This window comes from Bombina bombina, chromosome 4, assembly GCF_027579735.1.
Source record: "Bombina bombina isolate aBomBom1 chromosome 4, aBomBom1.pri, whole genome shotgun sequence".
NCBI classification, from domain to species: Eukaryota; Metazoa; Chordata; class Amphibia; order Anura; family Bombinatoridae; genus Bombina; species Bombina bombina.
The window spans coordinates 1,152,684,612-1,152,704,128 of NC_069502.1; the positions used below are offsets into that span (position 1 = coordinate 1,152,684,612).

At 36.8% G+C, this 19,517-nt stretch overlaps 1 protein-coding gene across 1 annotated transcript in view; it reads right to left on the reverse strand.

Moving 5' to 3' along the window:
• The window catches only part of CAPN8 (calpain 8), a 189,581-nt gene extending 170,832 nt beyond the window's left edge, over positions 1-18,749 (reverse strand). Inside the window, exon 1 of the mRNA XM_053712588.1 lies at positions 18,470-18,749. Within this exon, the coding sequence (XP_053568563.1) occupies positions 18,470-18,709 (240 nt within the window). The 5' untranslated portion in view covers positions 18,710-18,749. The remainder of the gene's footprint in view (positions 1-18,469) is intronic.
• Between the last annotated feature and the right edge of the window lie 768 nt (positions 18,750-19,517).

The following is a 19,517-nucleotide window of genomic DNA, read 5'->3' on the forward strand; positions in this document are numbered from 1 at the left end:
CTGAGATTGAGGTAATGTTTCTAGCGTAAATCGCGATTGCACTCACGCAATTGCGTTAACTTTTAACTTGTAATACGAGAGGTAAGCCCGATGAGTGCAAACCCTCATGATATACCCCTTATCGCTCGGGCGCAAGCGATTGTGCTCCACCTGTAATCTTGCCCTAAATAAATATACTAAATACATACTAGATAGAATGAATACTGCTTGTGTAAAATCCATACCATTTCCATGTTTTGATGAATATTTATGATGCGAGTGGTAGTATAGTGCGCACTACAATAACCGTCAGAAAACATAGGTCCATCATTTCTGCAAAAATCTCCGTATGGAGCTTGAGGCCCCTTGTTTCCGGCGAGCCTTCAGGCTCACTGGAAAGAGAAGTTATGAAGCAGCGGTCTAAAGACTCCATAACTTGTCCGCCTGCTCTGAGGCGGAGGACAGAAATCAACCCGATCAAATACAATTGGGTTGATTGACACCCCCTGCTAGCGGCCGATTGGCCGTGAATCTGCAGGGGGCGGCATTGCACCAGCAGTTCACAAGAACTGCTGGTGCAATGATAAATGCCGACAGCGCATGCTGTTGGCATTTATCGATGTGCAGCGGACATGATACGCTACTTCGTATCATGTCCGCTCGCACTTTATTAAATATACCCCTATATGTTTTTAATACATGATAGCACGTGATAACAATGTTTTTCAAAAGTGCTAAAAAAATATAGGAATAGCTCAGAAAGCACAGGAACACAAAAAAACTCTTAACTGAATACAAAATAGCAATATAGGGCACTACTACCCAGCTTTACTTGAGGTTGAAAGAATAGGGCACAGTATACATGCAACAGATACAGTAACATATTTTAACCAACAGCTTCTAATACTAATTGTGTGTTATTGTTTGTGCAAGGCTGAGCGCAAAATAACACGCCCCACGTTATCAGTGGCATTTGATTCATGCCATAATCTCTATAAAGTAATGCTATGCTGTAACCTAAGGTTTCTGCAGGTTTAAAAGCTTATTATCTTATCTGAGTCCATTTAGAGACTGTTATAAATGAGCTACTATAGTAACAATCTCACAATCTTCAATATCTCTTTAAAGGGACATTAAAGACTAAAGTCAAAATTAAACTTTTATGATTCAGGGCAGAACATGTGATTTTAAACAACTTTTCAATTTACTTCTATTATATAATTTACATCATTCTCTTGGTATCCTTTGTAAAAAAAACATCCTGGGTAGGCTAAGGAGCAGTGATGTACTTTTGGGAGCTAGTTGATGATAGGTGGCTACACATATATGCCTCTTGTCATTGGCTCATGATATGTTTTCAGCTAGCTCCCAGTAGTGCGTTGCTGCTCTTGCAATGAAGGATACCAAGTAAATAAATCAAATCTGATAACAGAAGTAAATTGGGACGCAGTTTAAAATGGTATGTCCTGTCTGAATGAAAGAAATATTCACAAATCTTTATGGAATGATTGTGATGAATTTAACCAATAAAGCGGTGTGAGTTGTGGTCAGTGATAAGGACCAGCTGTACATAAGACAGGCACTTCCTTTCTTTAGAATCAAAATAAGTAGCTTAAATATAACATTTTGTTCACTAAGAATTTATTTTTATTTTTATCACATTTGAGTAGTGCTTTTTCATATGCATCATAGAAATTATTAGACTTTCCCTTTAAAAGACGTTATCGAGCCTTGGTACTGAGTCACACCAGCTGGTAGAAGAAATAGTTTTGATCCCAATAAATGACTTAAAATAGCCTGTGATAAATCAGCTATACACAGAACTATACATTAGAAGAACTGAATGCTAAGGGCTATTAATATAGATATACCTATTCTGCATCTACATTTCGTTTTTTGTAGAAGTCCATTTAACATTTTTTTACATACTGTAGATATAATAACTCCAATTAAGGAAATACATTGTAAAATATCTTCTTTAAAATAAATGTTTTATTAGCATTAAAACCTCTAATTTTGTTAGTAAAATGTGCAAGGTTTTTTATGTTTTCCGGTTACATTACATTTTGTGTCCAATTAGTGCTTGGATATAAGCCGTATTGCAGGGTGTGGTAACCTAAAGAAAACTGGATTATGCAAAACCTTACCCTATAAAGTAAGGGAAAAAAACAAAAAAACAGTGTGTGCCTTACATTAGCAATATGCAATGTAAATGTTTAAAAGGACAGTCTAATCCATATCAACCTTTGATGATTCAGATAGGGCATGCAATTTTAAACAACTTTCCAATTTACTTTTATCATCAAATCTGCTTTGTTCTCTTGGTATTCTTAGTTGAAAAATAAACCTAGGTATGTTTAGATACTAATTTCTAAGACCTTGAAGGTCGCCTCTTATCTGAATGCATTTTACAGTTTTTCACAGCCAGAGGGCATTCCTGTGTGCCATATAGATAACATTGTGCTCACGTCAGTGGACTTACTTATGAGAGGGCACTAATTGGCTAAAATGCAAGTCTGTCAAAAGAACTGAAATAAGGGGGCAGTCTGCAGAGGCTTAGTTACAAGGTAATCACAGAGGTTAAAAGTAAATATTAATATAACAGTGTTGGTTATGCAAAACTGGGGAATGGGTAATAAAGGGATTATCTATCTTTTTAAACAATAACAATTCTGGAAGAGACCGTCAATTTAATGTTTCTTAATCTGTGGATGGGTTCCACATTTATACAGTAAAACAGAAATATGCAGGTGTTAAATAACAATGTTAAAATATATCATTTCCATTTTAACAATATTAGCGATTCAACTTTATTACAGTTTATTTTCAGACAGTTATGTTTCTTATTTATAATAAGGTTAATCTAAAAATGTTATTTTTACTTTGACTAATAGTAATCTATTTTTTTAAATTGAATTTATTTTTAATTTCTTACCTGTATTTTTATTCACTTCATGACAGCAACATCAATATTTAAAATGTAGCAGATTGATGGTAATTGCTATATCTTCTGTTTTAATATATTGGTGTGGGCACTTATAGGAGTTATGGAAAATATTCTAGTAAAATCTGCGTCAGTTATATATATTCTGAGCACAGGCATAGTGTTGGTGGTGACTCGGTTTGAGAAACTTCTAATTTTCTTTACACATATTAAAAGCATATTAGAGGAGTATGGGTAAACACACGCATAACCTTACACTTTGCCTTACGCGTTTCACATCAGTCTGGTACTCTCTCAAAGAGTTTAGAAACCCTTTTTGTTGCATTTATGTTGTGAGAGGGGACACTGACTCTGCCCACAGAGTTGTGAAACAGGGGGAGAACTACCATTGGTGCAGCAGGTACAGTGGCACCGGGGCCCAAGGCCTGGGGGGGGGCATAGCAACCAGTCTATAAATAGGCTTGTTTAGAATGTGTACATTCCTAATACAGGTGATACTTTTATTAGTGTAGGTGTAGCTATCTATTTATCTATCTATCCTCAAAATCACTGTTGTGAAAGGTTGTATAGAAACAAAAACCGAACCCTTTGTTAGCACGAATTGGTTTGACTTGAAATTTATAAACCTTGTAAAACATCCATGCAAGACGTTTCCCATGATTGTGCTTATGGATTAAACACATGTATGAATCTGAGTATAATTTAAACGTTTACCTAGGATTTCTGATCCTTAAAAAATCTTCAAAATTTTAAATAAATCTATAATTTTTTAGTTATAAATATGTGAATAAATTCCATGTTTCATATTAGTGATATAGGAGAATGCTTACAAAAGGCTACAGCTAAAACTACTGCAATTTGGCTAAACAATTAATCATAATGGATAGAGTGATGCTGTTTTGGTTTTGTAAATTGTCATTGTTTACTTGAGCTATAAAGCTTTATAATCTAAATATAAAATTTTTCCCACGTGAGCATGAAAACAGAAACATTTCCGCAAATAGTTTTCTGCTATACCAGATGGTTATAACTTTCAATATATATATATATATTTGTATAATTATCATGATTCTGAAAAGAACAAACTTTAATGTTGATGTTGGAGATTAGTGTGAAAAGAATTGTCTATTTTGGTGTTAGTTTTTTACTTGATTTTTTTTAAAAGTTTACGGTTATGAAGATAGCAAAGTCTATTCTGTTTTTTTGATCATTTTTAACAAGAATACTGATCTGAAAATTAATTTTAATTTTAGAATGATTGTAAGATATTGTGAAAGCTAATGTAGTTAGGTAAAGTGATCTAATTGTCTTAAAGAACATAGCCAAATAAGCAATTACAGACAAAATATTAACCATGTGATATGAGTCTAAATCTAAAGGCAGAGTTATGTACTGTTCAGGGAGTCTGGCTAAATTGTTTTTAATGTGCTACTTTAAAAGGACAGTTTTTGGGAAAACCCGCTATGGTTCAGATTTGAAAGCTATAGAGTGCTCAGTATAGTCAGGGCCAGGGGATTCCCCACGACTTCTCTCCGAGAAAAAAACAAAGTGGGAAAGTAGATGGTGCCAGGGGGGACTGAAATCCCGTCCCATATCGTTTCACTATGCCACGCTTCTTGATGACTGCACACCAGGCTTGCCATGGCAAATACGAGCCTGGTGTTGGGAATTAAACACAACCATTTCGGAAGCTGACATTGCATATGCAATCACTCTTTCTAAGAAGACGCTTCATTGTGTCACTGTTTTTGAGACGTATATGAAAGGTGTGTTGAAATGGTAGAGTCCCGACACGACTAGCAGTGATATACCCGTCCTCCACCAGAAAATGTTGGAGACAGTACGATCTGGAGGGTTCTGACCTCCATATATGGTGGGAGTGCCCGAAGGTTGCTCCTTTATGGAGGGAGGTTGAATTATTGCTTAGTTCTATAAACCTAGATGTGCATCTAACACCTAGGATGGCCTTACTTCACATTTTTCCGAGATCTTTTTCCCTGAGCGCCAAGAAGTTTTTAATCTATGCTTTGGCGGCTACTAAATTGTGTATAGCTCGGGCATGGAAGCAGGCTGCACCCCCTAGTTTAAACGAGGTCTGCAAGGTGATAAACCACTTTGCAACTATGGAAAGATTTGTCGCTGAGGAAACAACACTCTTGACTCTTACTGGGAGACGTGGTCGGACTGGCTTGAGCTCGGATAATTAGGACCTGTCTGCAATGCTGTTCCATAGTCGAACCTTAGGGAGGGAGTCTAGGTGACCTCCCCCTCCCATTCAGAATTCACCCACTCCCCCCCCATTTTTTTTCTCTCTCCCTTTCTTCCCCTTTTCTCCTCCTCTTTTCTCTTTCCTCTCTCTCCCTTACTCTCCCCATGAGGGAGATGTGTAATCTAATTTGACCTTTATACCTTTATACATCAAGCTTTCTGGAAATCTAGTCCTTGTGCCAAGTTGGCTCATCTTTACTCGTTTTCCTATTAGGGCTATTAAGTGCCCGGTTTCTTGTTTTTTGTTTTCTTTATACACAATGATATGAGATGGCGTACAGTTGACTTGCAAGTTTAAATGTTCCTTTCTTCTGTTAAATATTCTAGTAAGCGAAATGTATGTCTCTATTGAAAGTGATCTATGAGTACTTTTTGTTCATGGTATATTTTGCTATAACGTGGCTTTGATACTATTGTACTACGCATTTCTATTCAATAAAAAATATTTGAAACTTAAAAAAAAAAAAAAAAAGACAGTTTTTGTCTCTCTTCTTTAAAGGGACACTGAACCCAAATTTTTTCTTTCATGATTCAGATAAAGCATGCAATTTTAAGCAACTTTCTAATTTACTCCTATTATCAATTTTTCTTCATTCTCTTGCTATCTTTATTTGAAAAAGTAGGCATCTAAGCTAAGAAACTAGACAATTTTTGGTTCAGACCCTAGACAGCACTTGTTTATTGGTGGGTGAATTTATCCACCAATCAGCAAGAACAACCCAGGTTGTTCACCAAAAATGGGCCGGCATCTAAACTTACATTCTTGCTTTTCAAATAAAGATACCAAGAGAATGAAGACAATTTGATAATAATTAGAAAGGTGCTTAAAATTGCATGCTCAATCTGAATCACAAAATAAAAAAATTGGGTTCAGTGTCCCTTTAATGTGTTCCCAATGATCTATTTTACCTACATATCTTTTACCTTTATTTTGTTGTCTGAAATAGCTGGCTTTGCCTTTTGTGTCCCGACCTTTATTGAAAAGGTTAGTAAGTACTGGTTATAGAAAAACTATGTAAACACGAAGGTTCAGAGGAAATCCTGCTCCCAGTAAGGGGTGTGCCAGAGAGGTACTAAAATGTTAATTTTTCATTGTATTGGTCTTTGAGTAAACAGTGAGAAATAAGATAAGGAGGGCTTTGTGTAGATAATTATATAGATAAGATAAGGACTCAAGGTCTCTCCCCGCAAGAGGAACCTATTTTATTGGGTTGTGGTTTCAATTAGCAGACAATGCTAATAAACCTAAAGGATCAAAATCCCATGCATTTTAAGCTATGCAGCTGTTATAACAAGACATTAGAAACACATTAAGGGGAAAACAATTTTATAGTACACTGTCCCTTTAAGATCAGAGCCGTAGCAAATAAAAAATTAGATGATAAATGGGGTGGGGAATGAAAATTGGTTTGTGTGCATTGATTTTGTTTTTTTGATGGAGCAAGTGTCCTAAGCCCCATTTATAAATGCAAACCCCATTAAAGGGACATGAAACCCAAATTAATTATTTCATGGTTTAGAAAGAACATGCAATTTTAAATAACTTTCCAATTTATTTATTTGATCTAATTTGCCTTATTCTCTTAATATACTTAGTAGAAAAGCATATCTAAATAGGCTCAGTAGCTGCTGATTGGTGGCTGCACATAGATGTCTTGTGTGATTGGCTCACCCAAGTGCATTGCTATTTCTTCAACAAAGGATATCTAAACAATGAAGCAAATTAGATAATGCTGTTTACAAATTGTATTCTCTATCAGAATTATGAAAGAAAATTTTGGGGTTTCATGTCCCTTTAATGTAGTTATTTTGTTTGTGGGTAGTTTGTTTATTAGTCATGTCAATGGTCCTATTGTAGTGTCTAAAACCTATAAGCAGATACACAGCACAAGTAACTTAATTCTCTGTATGTGGCTGATATAGATAAAGAAGCTGGTTAATTGCACCCAGGAGGTTAAAGGAATTAACATCATAGTTTAACCCCTTAAGGGCCACAGCACTTTTCCATTTTCTGTCCGTTTGGGACCAAGGCTATTTTTACATTTCTGCAGCATTTGTGTTTAGCTGTAATTTTCCTCTTACTCATTTACTGTACCCACACATATTATATACCGTTTTTCTCGCCACTAAATGGACTTTCTAAAGATACCATTATTTTCATCATATCTTATAATTTACTATAAAAAAAATTATAAAATATGAGGAAAAAATGGAAAAAAAACACACTTTTTCTAACTTTGACCCCCAAAATCTGTTACACATCTACAACCACCAAAAAACACCCATGCTAAATAGTTTCTAAATTTTGTCCTGAGTTTAGAAATACCCAATGTTTACATGTGCTTTGCTTTTTTTGCAAGTTATAGGGCCATAAATACAAGTAGCACTTTGCTATTTCCAAACCACTTTTTTTCAAAATTAGCGCTAGTTACATTGGGACACTGATATCTTTCAGGAATCCCTGAATATCCCTTGACATGCATATATTTTTTTTTTAGAAGACATCCCAAAGTATTGATCTAGGCCCATTTTGGTATATTTCATGCCCCCCATTTCACTACCAAATGCGATCAAATAAAAAAAATTGTTCACTTTTTCACAAATTGTTTCACAAACTTTAGGTTTCTCACTGAAATTATTTACAAACAACTTGTGCAATTATGGCACAAATGGTTGTAAATGCTTCTCTGGGATCCCCTTTGTTCAGAAATTCCAGACATATATGGCTTTGGCATTGCTTTTTGGTATTTAGAAGGCCGCAAAAATGCCACTGCGCACCACACATGTATTATGCCCAGCATTGAAGGGGTTAATTAGGAAGCTTGTAGGGAGCTTTTAGGGTTAGTATAATGTAGTAGACAACCCAAAGTATTGATCTAGGCCCATTTTGGTATATTTCATGCCACCATTTCACCGCCAAATGCTAACAAATAAAAATAAAGCGTTACATTTTTCACAATTTTAGGTTTCTCACTGAAATTATTTACAAACAGCTTGTGCAATTATGGCATAAATGGTTGTAAAAGCTTCTCTGGGATCCCCTTTGTTCAGAAATAGCAGACATATATGGCTTTGGCTTTGCTTTTTGGTAATTAGAAGGCAGCTAAATGCCGTTGCGCACCACACGTGTATAATGCCCAGCATTGAAGGGGTTAATTAGGGAGCTTGTAGGGAGCTTGCAGGGTTAATTTTAGCTTTAGTGTAGGTATCAACCTCCCACATGACACATCACACCCCCTGATCCCTCCCAAACAGCTCTCTTCCCTCCCCCACCCCACAATTGTCCCCGCCATCTTAAGTTCTGGCAGTAAGTCTGCCAGTACTAAAATAAGAGTTTTTTTGGGATTTAAAAAAAAAAAATAATGATAATTCTGCTCTGTAGGATCCCCCCTTAGCCCCCAACCTCCCTGATCCCCCCCAAACAGCTCTCTAACCCCCCTCTCTGCCTTATTATGCGCCATATTGGGTACTGGCAGCTGTCTGCCAGTACCCAGTTTGAAATCAAATATCTTTTTTATTATATTTTATTATTTTAAAATTATTATTTTCTGTAGTGTAGCTGCCCCCCCCTCAACCCCCAACCTCCCACCCTCCCAGATCGTTAGATTACAAGTTAATTTGTAATGTTCCCACCCTCTCTCCCACCGTGTACCACTTAACATTTGTTCCATAGTGTAGGGTTCCCACCCGCCCGCGCGCGCACCCGCTCCCGTGCACGCGCGCGCACCCCGCTCACATGCATGCGCGCGCACCCGCGCACCGCGCGCGCACTCAATCTCGCCCCCTTCCCCCACCGATGGCCGCCCACCCGCCTCCCTGGATCAGCTCCCACCCACCAACGAACATGGCCATTGATGGCCGATGCAGAGAGGGCCACAGGGTGGCTCTCTCTTCATCGGTGGGCTAAAAAAATGTTATAGCAGGATGCCTCATTATCGAGGCATCACTGCTATAACATGAAAGCAGTTGGAAGTGATCAGGATCGCTTCCACTGCTTTCAAAGACCAACGACGTATGGGGTACGTCCTTGGTCATTAACTGCATTTTTTTGCAGGACGTACCCCATACGTTGTTGGTCGTTAAGGGGTTAAAGGGCCATGATACCCACATTTTTTTCTTTCGTGATTTAGAAAGAGAATGCATTTTTAAACATCTTTCTAATTTACTTCTATTATCTAATTTGTTTTATTCTCTTGATATTCATTGCTGAAAAGCATATCTAGATATGCCCAGTAGCTGCTGATTGGTTGCTGCACATAAAAGCCTCATGTGATTGGCTCACCCATGTGCATTGCTTTTTATTCAAATAAGGATATCTAAAAAATGAAGCAAAATAAATAATAGAAGTAAATTGTAATGTTGTTTAAATTTGTATGTTCTATCCGAATCATGAAAGAAAGATTTTGGGTTTAGTGGCCCTTTAAATTCTCACTGAAGCACAAATAAGCTGGGAAATACCTGCTCTTTAATCCTCACTAAAAGTAATTCAAAACATAAACTCTAAACTTTCATTCAAGGTTTTGGGGAGGGTGGGATAAGGAATGCACAGAGTTTATATTTCCACTATATGAGATCTAAAATAGGAATTTCTTTGCTCTGCTATTGTTTTATCATTTAATTTATATAAATCTATTGCTTATCTCCTATAACATATTGCAGTATACAAATATATGTGCGGCTAAGCAAAATAAATGCAAAAGCAAACCCCATTTGGCTGAAGGCAGGTTGAGATGACAGGATAGCAATGGATAGTGTTCTAGATCATGGGTCTGCAACCTTGGCTCTCCAGATGTTTTAGAACTACATTTCCCATGATGCTTAGGCAGCTTAAAGACACTTAAGCATCATGGGAAATGTAGTTCTAAAACAACTGGAGACCAAGGTTGCTGACCCCTGTTCTAGATCATTCTAGATCTTAGGTAGCCATAAAGTTACATATAAAGGCTAAAAGGCTGTATTAGTGGGCAGTCATCATTTTCTAAAGCAAGCCCAGATTTTTTATTTAAAGTGATATAAAGCCCAATTTTTGTTATTATTCAAACAGAGCATACAATTTAAAAAAGTTTCCAAATTACTTCTATTATTAAATTTGCTTAATTCTTATGTTACTCATTGTTGCAGAGATATCTAGATACGTAGCCTGCAAATGTCTGGAGCACTTTATGGCAGGAAAACGTACGGCCATTTAGTGCTCTTGCTAATATATCTATATATATATAGTATATACTATAACATTCTTGCAAAACTGCTACAGACATGTGCAGTCTACCTATCTACATATCTCTTCAACAATGAATAACATGAGAACAAATACATTTGATAATAGAAGTAAATTAGAAAGTTGTTTAAAAATTGTTATGATCTATGTAGAATTTTTTAGGGTTTTATATCTCTGTTTTTGTTCCCATTTGTCTCTCGTTGTCCTGCTAGTGCAACGGACGTGAAAAAAGAGACTGAAATCCTGTTTTATGGAGCTGATATTTTGAGAACTGGGGGGGTTTACAACACTAATTGGGACAAATATTGCCCCTGTCTCCTCATTAGAGCTCCCCACTATGGGCCCCATTTAACATAGTCCGGATAGACAGGATTCTGGGATCACAGAAAGTGGGCATTTATAACGCTACCTACATTTATTATAGCACCAGCGTCTGCATGTGCAATGCCTCCCCCTGCTCACGCTAGCCCAATGGTGCACGAGTAAGGGTTGTAAATCCCCCCCAGCAAATGTGTCGGGGGTAATTTTAATTCACCAGCTAAGAGTTCAGAAGCAGTCGTCTGATGATCACTGCTTCTTAATTATCAGCTGCAGGCTCGCTCATGCAAGCTTGATAAATGGGAGCCTTAAAGTGAATGTAAATTTTGATGCTAAAGTGCCGGTCTTTAAAAATTCGATTAAAAACAGGGGCACTTTAATTCATCAAAATTTACATTTCATTCCTGTTGTGAAAAAAACTTGACAGCTGCTCCAGCTTCCTCCGGTCATTGCAAAGTCTCTTCCTGGGTCTAAAATGAGGAATCTGACTTCCTCCAATCACAGCGTTGAATGAGACATTGATTCCCCCGGGGGGAAAGCCGTGATTGGAGGATGACTTATTCCATCATTTCTGACATCAGAAATGGCTTGCGATGACCGGAGGAAGCTGAGCTGCTGGTCAAGTTAAAAGGTAAGTATTTTTTCACAACAGGAGTGAAATGTAAATTTTGATGAAATAAAGTGCCCCTGTTTTTAATCAATTTTTTAAAAACCGGACACTTTAGCATCAAAATTTACATTCACTTTAAGGGGACACTCAAGTCAAAACAAACTTTTATGATTTAGATAGATCAGCAGTTTTAAGATACTTTCCAATTTACTTCCATTATCCCATTTTGCACTGTCTTTTTATATTCACTGTTTCTGGTGAACAAAATCCTACTGAGCATGTGCACAAGCTCACAGGGTATACGTATACTAGTATGTGATTGGCTGATGTCTGTCACATGATACAGGGTGCAGGAAAATGGGAGAAAAAAATTAATTTGTCAGAAAAGAAATCTACTGATTATTTGAGTAAGTGTTATTGCATTGTCTTGTTATTATGCACTTGTTAATTATGCAATTCTACTGCATTGAGTGGTTCTTTAATGGTGAGGTGAATCAGTAACAGGTTGCCAAGCTGCTTCTACATTTATTATTATTTATGAATTATTAATCAATGTCATCATCGTCAAAGCAAATACTGACCAGAAGGTCTGCAAGCTTATATTCTGTTTCTTTGGCTTTTATTCCCAATGTTTACGCTCATAAAAAAAGATCCACTGTGCGAGTTTGCAAATATTTTGTCTACAATACACAACCGTACAGATCATAAGAGAATTGTCACGTTCATTTAAAGGGACACTGAACCCAATTTTTTCTTTTTGTGATTCAGATAGAGCATGCAATTTTAAGCAACTTTCCAATTTACTCCTATTATCAAATGTTCTTCATTCTCTTGGTATCTTTATTTGAAAAGCAAGAATGTAAGTTTAGATGCTGGCCTATTTTTGATGAACAACCTGGGTTGTTCTTCCTGATTGGTGGATAAATTCATCCACCAATAAACAAGTGCTGTCCAGGGTTCTGGGCTTTCTTTTTCAAATAAAGATAGCAAGGAGAACGAAGAAAAATTGATAATAGGAGTAAATTAGAAAGTTGCTTAAAATTGCATGCTCACGAAAGAAAAAAATTGGCTTCAGTTACCATGTCCTATAATTAACGAGTATTGTGAAAACCACGTTTAAAGGGATATGGAACACTAAAATATTCTTTTGTGATTCAGAGCATACAGTTTTTTAAAAAAAATTCCAATTTATTTCTATTATCAGTTTCTTTGTTCCCTCTGTATTCTTTGTTGAAGAGATACTTAGGTAGGCGTCTGGGGCACTACATGGCAGGAAATAGTGCTGCCATCTAGTGCTCTTGCAAAACTGCTGCCATATAGTGCTCCAGATATGCTTCAGACACTCCTGGGCATTTTTCTAAAAAAGATACCAAGAGAACAAAATGAATTTAATAATAGAAGTAAATTAGAGTTGTTTAAAATTGCATGCTCTATCTGAACCATGAAAGAAAAAAATGTGGGATTCATATCCCTTTAACCCCTTAATGACAAGTGACGTACCAGGTACGTCCTGCAAAAACTTGCAGTTAGTGACAATGGACGTACCTGGTACGTCACTTGTCTAAGAGAGTGCTGGAAGCGATCGCAATCGCTTCCAGCAGCTCTCAGGGTATTGCAGTGATGCCTCGATATTGAGGCATCCTGCAATACCCTTTACAAAGCATCCGATGCAGAGAGAGCCACTCTGTGGCCCTCTCTGCACCGGTAGCGATGGTGCCGGTTCGTTGGTGGGTGGGAGCGCAACAGGGAGGCGGGTGGGCGGCCCATCGCTACCCGGCATCCGGCTCCTGTTAGTGCAATGTGCACGCCGGGTGCCGGGAGCGTGCGGGGGCTGCGGCGCGCGCGATTACCTACCCACACTGACACCAATGAGTGGGAAGAGGGGGGAAAAATTAAATATATGAGGATCTGGGAGGGGGAGGGGTTGGGGTATTATGGGGGGGCTGCTACACTACAGAAAAAATTAAAATGGTAAGAAAAGATAATAAAAAAAAACACTTTTTTGGGGGCAAATTGGGTACTGGCAGACAGCTGCCAGTACCCAAGATGGCGGCAATTAGGTAGGGGAGGAGGGTTAGAGAGCTGGGGTGGGGGATCATGGAGGTTGGGGCTAAGGCAGGAGTCCATCACAGCTAAAACATTTTTTTTTTTTTATTAAAAAAAAGAAAAAACTCCTTTTATTTAGTACTGGCAGACTTTCTGCCAGTACTTAAGATGGCGGGGACAATTGTGGGGTGGGGGAGGGAAGAGAACTGTTTGGGAGGGATCAGGGGGTGGGATGTGTCAGGTGGGAGGCTGATCTCTACCCTAAAGCTAAATTAACCCTGCAAGCTCCCTACAAGCTACCTAATTTAACCCCTTAACTGCTGGGCATAATTTACGTGTGGTGCGCAGCAGCATTTAGCGGCCTTCTACTTACCAAAAAGCAACCCCAAAGCCATATAAGTCTGCTATTTCTGAACAAAGGGGATCCCAAAGAAGCATTTACAACCATTTGTGCCTTAATTGCAGAAGCTGTTTGTAAATAATTTCAGTGGGAAACCTAAAGTTTGTGACAAAATTTGTGAAAAAGTGAACTTTTTTTTTTATTTGATGACATTTGGCGGTGGAAATGGTGGCATGAAATATACCAAAATGGGCCTAGATCAATACTTTGGGTTGTCTTCTAAAAAAAAATATATACATGTCAAGGGATATTCAGGTATTCCTGACAGATATCAGGGTTCCAATGTAACTAGCGCTAATTTTGAAAAAAAGTTGTTTGGAAATAGCAAAGTGCTACTTGTATTTATGGCCCTATAACTTGCAAAAAAAGTAAAGAACATGTAAACATTGGGTATTTCTAAACTCAGGACACAAAATTTAGAAACTATTTAGCATAGGTGTTTTTTGGTGATTGTAGATGTGTAACAGATTTTGGGGGTCAAAGTTAGAAAAAGTGTGTTTTTTTTCAATTTTTTCCTCATATTTTATATTTTTTTTATAGGAAATTATAAGATATGATGAAAATAATGGTATCCTTAGAAAGTCCATTTAATGGCGAGAAAAAACGGTATATAATAATGTGTGTGGTACAGTAAATGAGTAAGAGGGGAAATTACAGCTAAACACAAACACTGCAGAAATGTAAAAATAGCCATTGTTCATTAAGGGTAAGAAAATTGAAAAATGTCCGGTCATAAGGGGTTAAAGACCTTGTATACTAAAAAACATATAAAAGCTGTGAGTGGAAACTGCAACTTGTTATGGTATTTTTTTTTAGGCAAAACAATATTTGATGTATCTTAAAATATGCAGAATTGCTCCCTTTTAGGTCAGTGACATAACCGATGTAGATACTCTGTGTGCCGCTGTCTTGACATTGGTTATCCTATAGCTTACAATGGAGATTAGCATGCGAGCAGATGGAGAACGTTTGTGAATAGGCGCAGGTAACTTTTTCTTCTATTTTAAACAACTTTCCAATTTACTTCTATTGTCAACGTTGCTTCATTCTCTTGTTATCCTTTGTTGAATGAGCAGCATTGCACTACTGGCAGTTAGCTAAACACATCTAGTTAGCCCAATCACAAGAGACAAAATGTGTGCAGGCACCAATCAGCAGCTAGCTCCACTAGTGTAAGATCTGTGTGTATTTGTTTTCAACAAGGGATGCCAAGAGAACGAAGCACATTTGAAAATAGAAGTGAATTTAAATAATTAGCATTTACTGTAAACCGCTAAGTCCAGTAGTGTTAGTGCATGTGTATGCGCGTTGTGTGCACGCATTTGTGTGTGTGTATATGCATGTATGTGTATGCAGCATGCGTGCATTTATTTGTATGTGAACACGTGTGTGTCTATGAGCGTGCATGTGTGTCTGCACGTATGTGTTTGTGTATGCGCACGCATGGCATTTATTTGTTATGCAAATGCATGTGTGTATGTGCGTGCATGTGTATATGCACGCATGTGTGTGTATGCGCATGCATGCATGTATTTGTATGCAAATGCATGGTGTGTATGTGCGTAAATGTGTAATGGCACGCACGTGTTGTGTATGCGCATGCATGTATTTGTAATGCGAACGCATGTGTGTGTGAGAAGCTGTGTTAAGGTCTAGCATGTGATTAGAAATTCACTTGGTGAGGGTATTAAATAAAATAGACTATTTACATATGGAATGTAAGTTGTATCTACCACATATCGTGCTATCTCTGTTCCTGGAGCAGTGATGCTAGGCGACAGGTGGACTGACAAGTGAATGTTACAAGTAAAATCTCTTAAGAAACACACATTGTTATATTGTAAAAGTGCTGATAATAGATAAGATTTTATTTTTATGGAATTGACAAATAGCATCATAACGAGTTAATAGTTTGATATTGCTGTGTTACTGATGCTGGAAGCTATAACATTAATCACACATTGTTTGCACATGATTCAGTGTCACATGTCAGGTGTCTATTTAACAAATACTGCAGAACGTTCACCCCATTTACCTCCCAATCCTACATCATTGATAGGGAACATATTTTGAGTATAGACAAGAAGAAAAACTTCATAGAGGAGATTAATGATTTTGGCTTTTGAAAGCCTAAAATTTCTTTGAAGTATAATGTTGCACCACATTGCTAAACCTCTTACATGAAATTAGGGCATGCAATTTTTAACAACTTTTCAATTTAACTTTTATCATCAAATTTACTTTGTTCACTTGGTATTCTTTGTTGAAAGCTAAACCTAGGTAGACTCATAGGCTATTTTCTAATCCCTTGAAGGCTGCCTTATCTGAATGCATTTGCCAGTTCTTCACAGCTAGAGGGGTGTTCATTCATGTGTGCCATATAGATAACATTGGGCTCATGCCCCCATGGAGTTACTTATGAGAGGAAACCGATTGGCTAGAATGCAAGTGTCTCAAAAGAACTGCAATAAGGGGGCAGTCTGCAGAGGCTTATGTACAAGGTAATCACAAAAAAAGGTAAAAGTATAGGAATATAACTGCGTTGGTTATGCAAAACTGGGGAATGGGAAATAAAGGGATTATCTGTCTTTTTAAACAATACAGTTTCTGGTAGTAGACTGTCCCTTTAAGTGGTACTTATCTAGTGGAGCTATAAATGATCCCATTATCCTTAGTACAGGGCAACCTCGGAAATATTGTGGGTTCGGTTCTAGACCACCGCAATAAAGCAAATATAGCAATAAAGTGAGTCACCACTCATTCTTTTGTTTCCCAGCGTAAAGAAAAGTTATATGTACACTATACTGCAGTCTATTAAGTGGTGCAATAGCATAATAAACAATGTGCATACCACAATTAAAAGAATAGTTTATTACTAAAAAATGCTAACCATCAATTTGAGTCATAATCTTTTTCTGTTGTGTATGTATAGGGGCATATTTATCAAGCTCCGTGTTCTAAAGACCGCTGCTCCATAACCTGTCTGCCTGCTCTGAGGCCGCGGGCAGAAATTGCCAGAAATCAACCCCATTGAGTACGATCGGGTGATTGACACCCCCCTGCTGCGAATCTGCAGGGGGTGGCATTGCACCAGCAGTTCACAAGAACTGCTGGTGCAATGATAAATGCCGAGAGCGTATTCTGTCGGCATTTATCGATGTGCAGGGGACATGATCCGCTATATTGGATCATGTCCACTCGCACAATCATAAATATGCCCCATAGTTGTATATATATATATGTGTGTATTTATGTGTTTATATGTGTATATATGGGTATTCCTGTGTATTTATGTGTTTATATGTGTATATATGTGTATTCATGTGTATTTATGTGTTTATATGTGTATATATGTGTATTTAGGTGTATTTATGTGTTTATATGTGTATATATGGGTATTCCTGTGTATTTATGTGTTTATATGTGTATATATGTGTATTCATGTGTATTTATGTGTTTATATGTGTATATATGTGTATTTATGTGTTTATATGTGTATATATGTGTATTTGTGTGTATTTATGTGTTTATATGTGTATATATGTGTATTTGTGTGTATTTATGTGTTTATATGTGTATATATGTGTATTCATGTGTATTTATGTGTTTATATGTGTATATATGTGTATTCATGTGTATTTATGTGTTTATATGTGTATATATGGGTATTCCTGTGTATTTATGTGTTTATATTTGTAAATATATATATAAATATGTTCGAAAAATGGTGCTGATAGACATGCTCAACACAGGGTTGCAACAAACCTTCAATTTGTAAAAAGAGCAATATCTGCGAATTGCCGTACAGCAAAGCGCAGTATTCCATAATAGATTTTCTAGATATAATTGTTACTGCTAGAATTTTTATAAGGTATTTAATGTTTTTGTCAATTCAATAAAGATGCTTATAGAATAATATTCTTATATTATATTTTCTGCTCAATTTAAAAATCAGATTTTATTTATTTAAATTTTTTTGGTACATAGGGTTAAAGGTTGGGATTGACTAGAAACTAGCAAACATTCAATTCATTCTCTGTATTTTTTATATAAATATTATTCTTTTTTGCCATTTTACATTTGGAATATAATCTACACAAATAGCAATAATCATTATGATAGGATAATTGTGTGCATTATAGCAAAAGGGGTGGTGAAAGATAGGCTGATAAAATGATTACTAATGTTCTAACATGAATGCTGCCAATATGAAAGTTATTGTCTGAGGGTTGCTATACAGTTCAAAGGAAATAAGAAAATACATGATGGACCTTTTGGTTCTTATCTGGCATCAAAAAATGTTTCTATATGGGCTGAGAATCCAATAAAAATGGTAGTATTTTATTAAGCATGCAAACACAAACAGACTTAAAGGGGCGTTCCCCCTATGCACAAAGGAGAAGCTTAGAAAGCTCTGAGATAAGCACCTAGTGTGCTCTAATCTCAGAGTCAAATTTGACCTATTGCCAACTAATGGCATAAGAAAAGTTTCAAAATGTTAATTTGTCTGGTCCTAAATCTTGGAATCTATAAATCTCCCCAAACATTTTTTTGGACATTGTTTACTTTTTAAATCATTACTAAACAATTGTTAACCTCATTCTATCAATACCTTTATAAATGAGATGGAGACTCTAAACTCCAAAACACCAGAAATGATACATTATTGGAGTTTGGTAACCTTACCGAGGGTCTCTTCCAGACAATTCCTTTTGTAGCAGGAGAGTTTGGTGCTAGCTCTCTGTAACCCAGTGAAGAAGGGGCTGCAGGAAAAGTTTCATCTTTAAAAAGAGAGCTAGATGCCAAGCACTGTGCCCGCAGTGCCTCAAAATCCTGCCCTAAGTGCTTCACTGGATTCTGATGAGTGCCAAGTCCATCCGAATGGGCTGCTCTGTCTTTTATTAATTTAACAGTATTGCCTGACATGTCTGTAGTCTGCAATGCTCCAGCAATTGATGAGTCGTGTGCAGTAGAGAGAGGTATATATATAGGATGCCAGATGTAAAGTGACCCTTAGGAGATCTGTGTCGTACTCCAATGAAAGAGATTTATGAAACATTTTATTATGTTTGCAAAAATAATATAGAATAGAAATGTATACATTTTTATATGTACAAACTTACAAAATAAAAATATATGTGTTATGTATTTGTCTGAGTGTGTATGTGTGTAAGTTTGTGTGTGTGTTTGTGTGTATCTATGTGCCTGTGGGTGTATATTTGTCTGTGTGTGTATATGTATCTATTTATTTGTGTTTGCGTGTGTGTGTGTTTTGCGTGTCTGTGTATGTTTATGTGTGTTTGTATTTCTCTGCATATGTGTGTGTGTATGAATTAGTGTGTATGTGTGTATGTATATATTTGTGTACGTGTGTGTTTTGTGTCTATGTTTGTGTGTATTTGTCTGTGTGTGTGTGTGTGTATGTCTGTGTGTATGTGTGTGTATGTATATATTTATTTGTGTTTGTGTGTATTTGTCTGTGTATGTGTGTGTGTATTTGTCTGCGTATATTTGTGTGTATATATTTATTTGTGTGTGTGTGTGTGTGTGTCTATGTGTGTGTGTGTCTGTATGTATGTTGTATGTATGTTGTGTATGTATATATTTATTTGTGTGTGTGTTTGTGTGTATTTGCCTGTGTGTGTGTATTTTTGTATATATTTATTTTTGCGTGTGTGTGTGTCTATGCTTGTGTATGTATACAGTGTGTGTTTGTGTGTATTTGTCTGTGTGT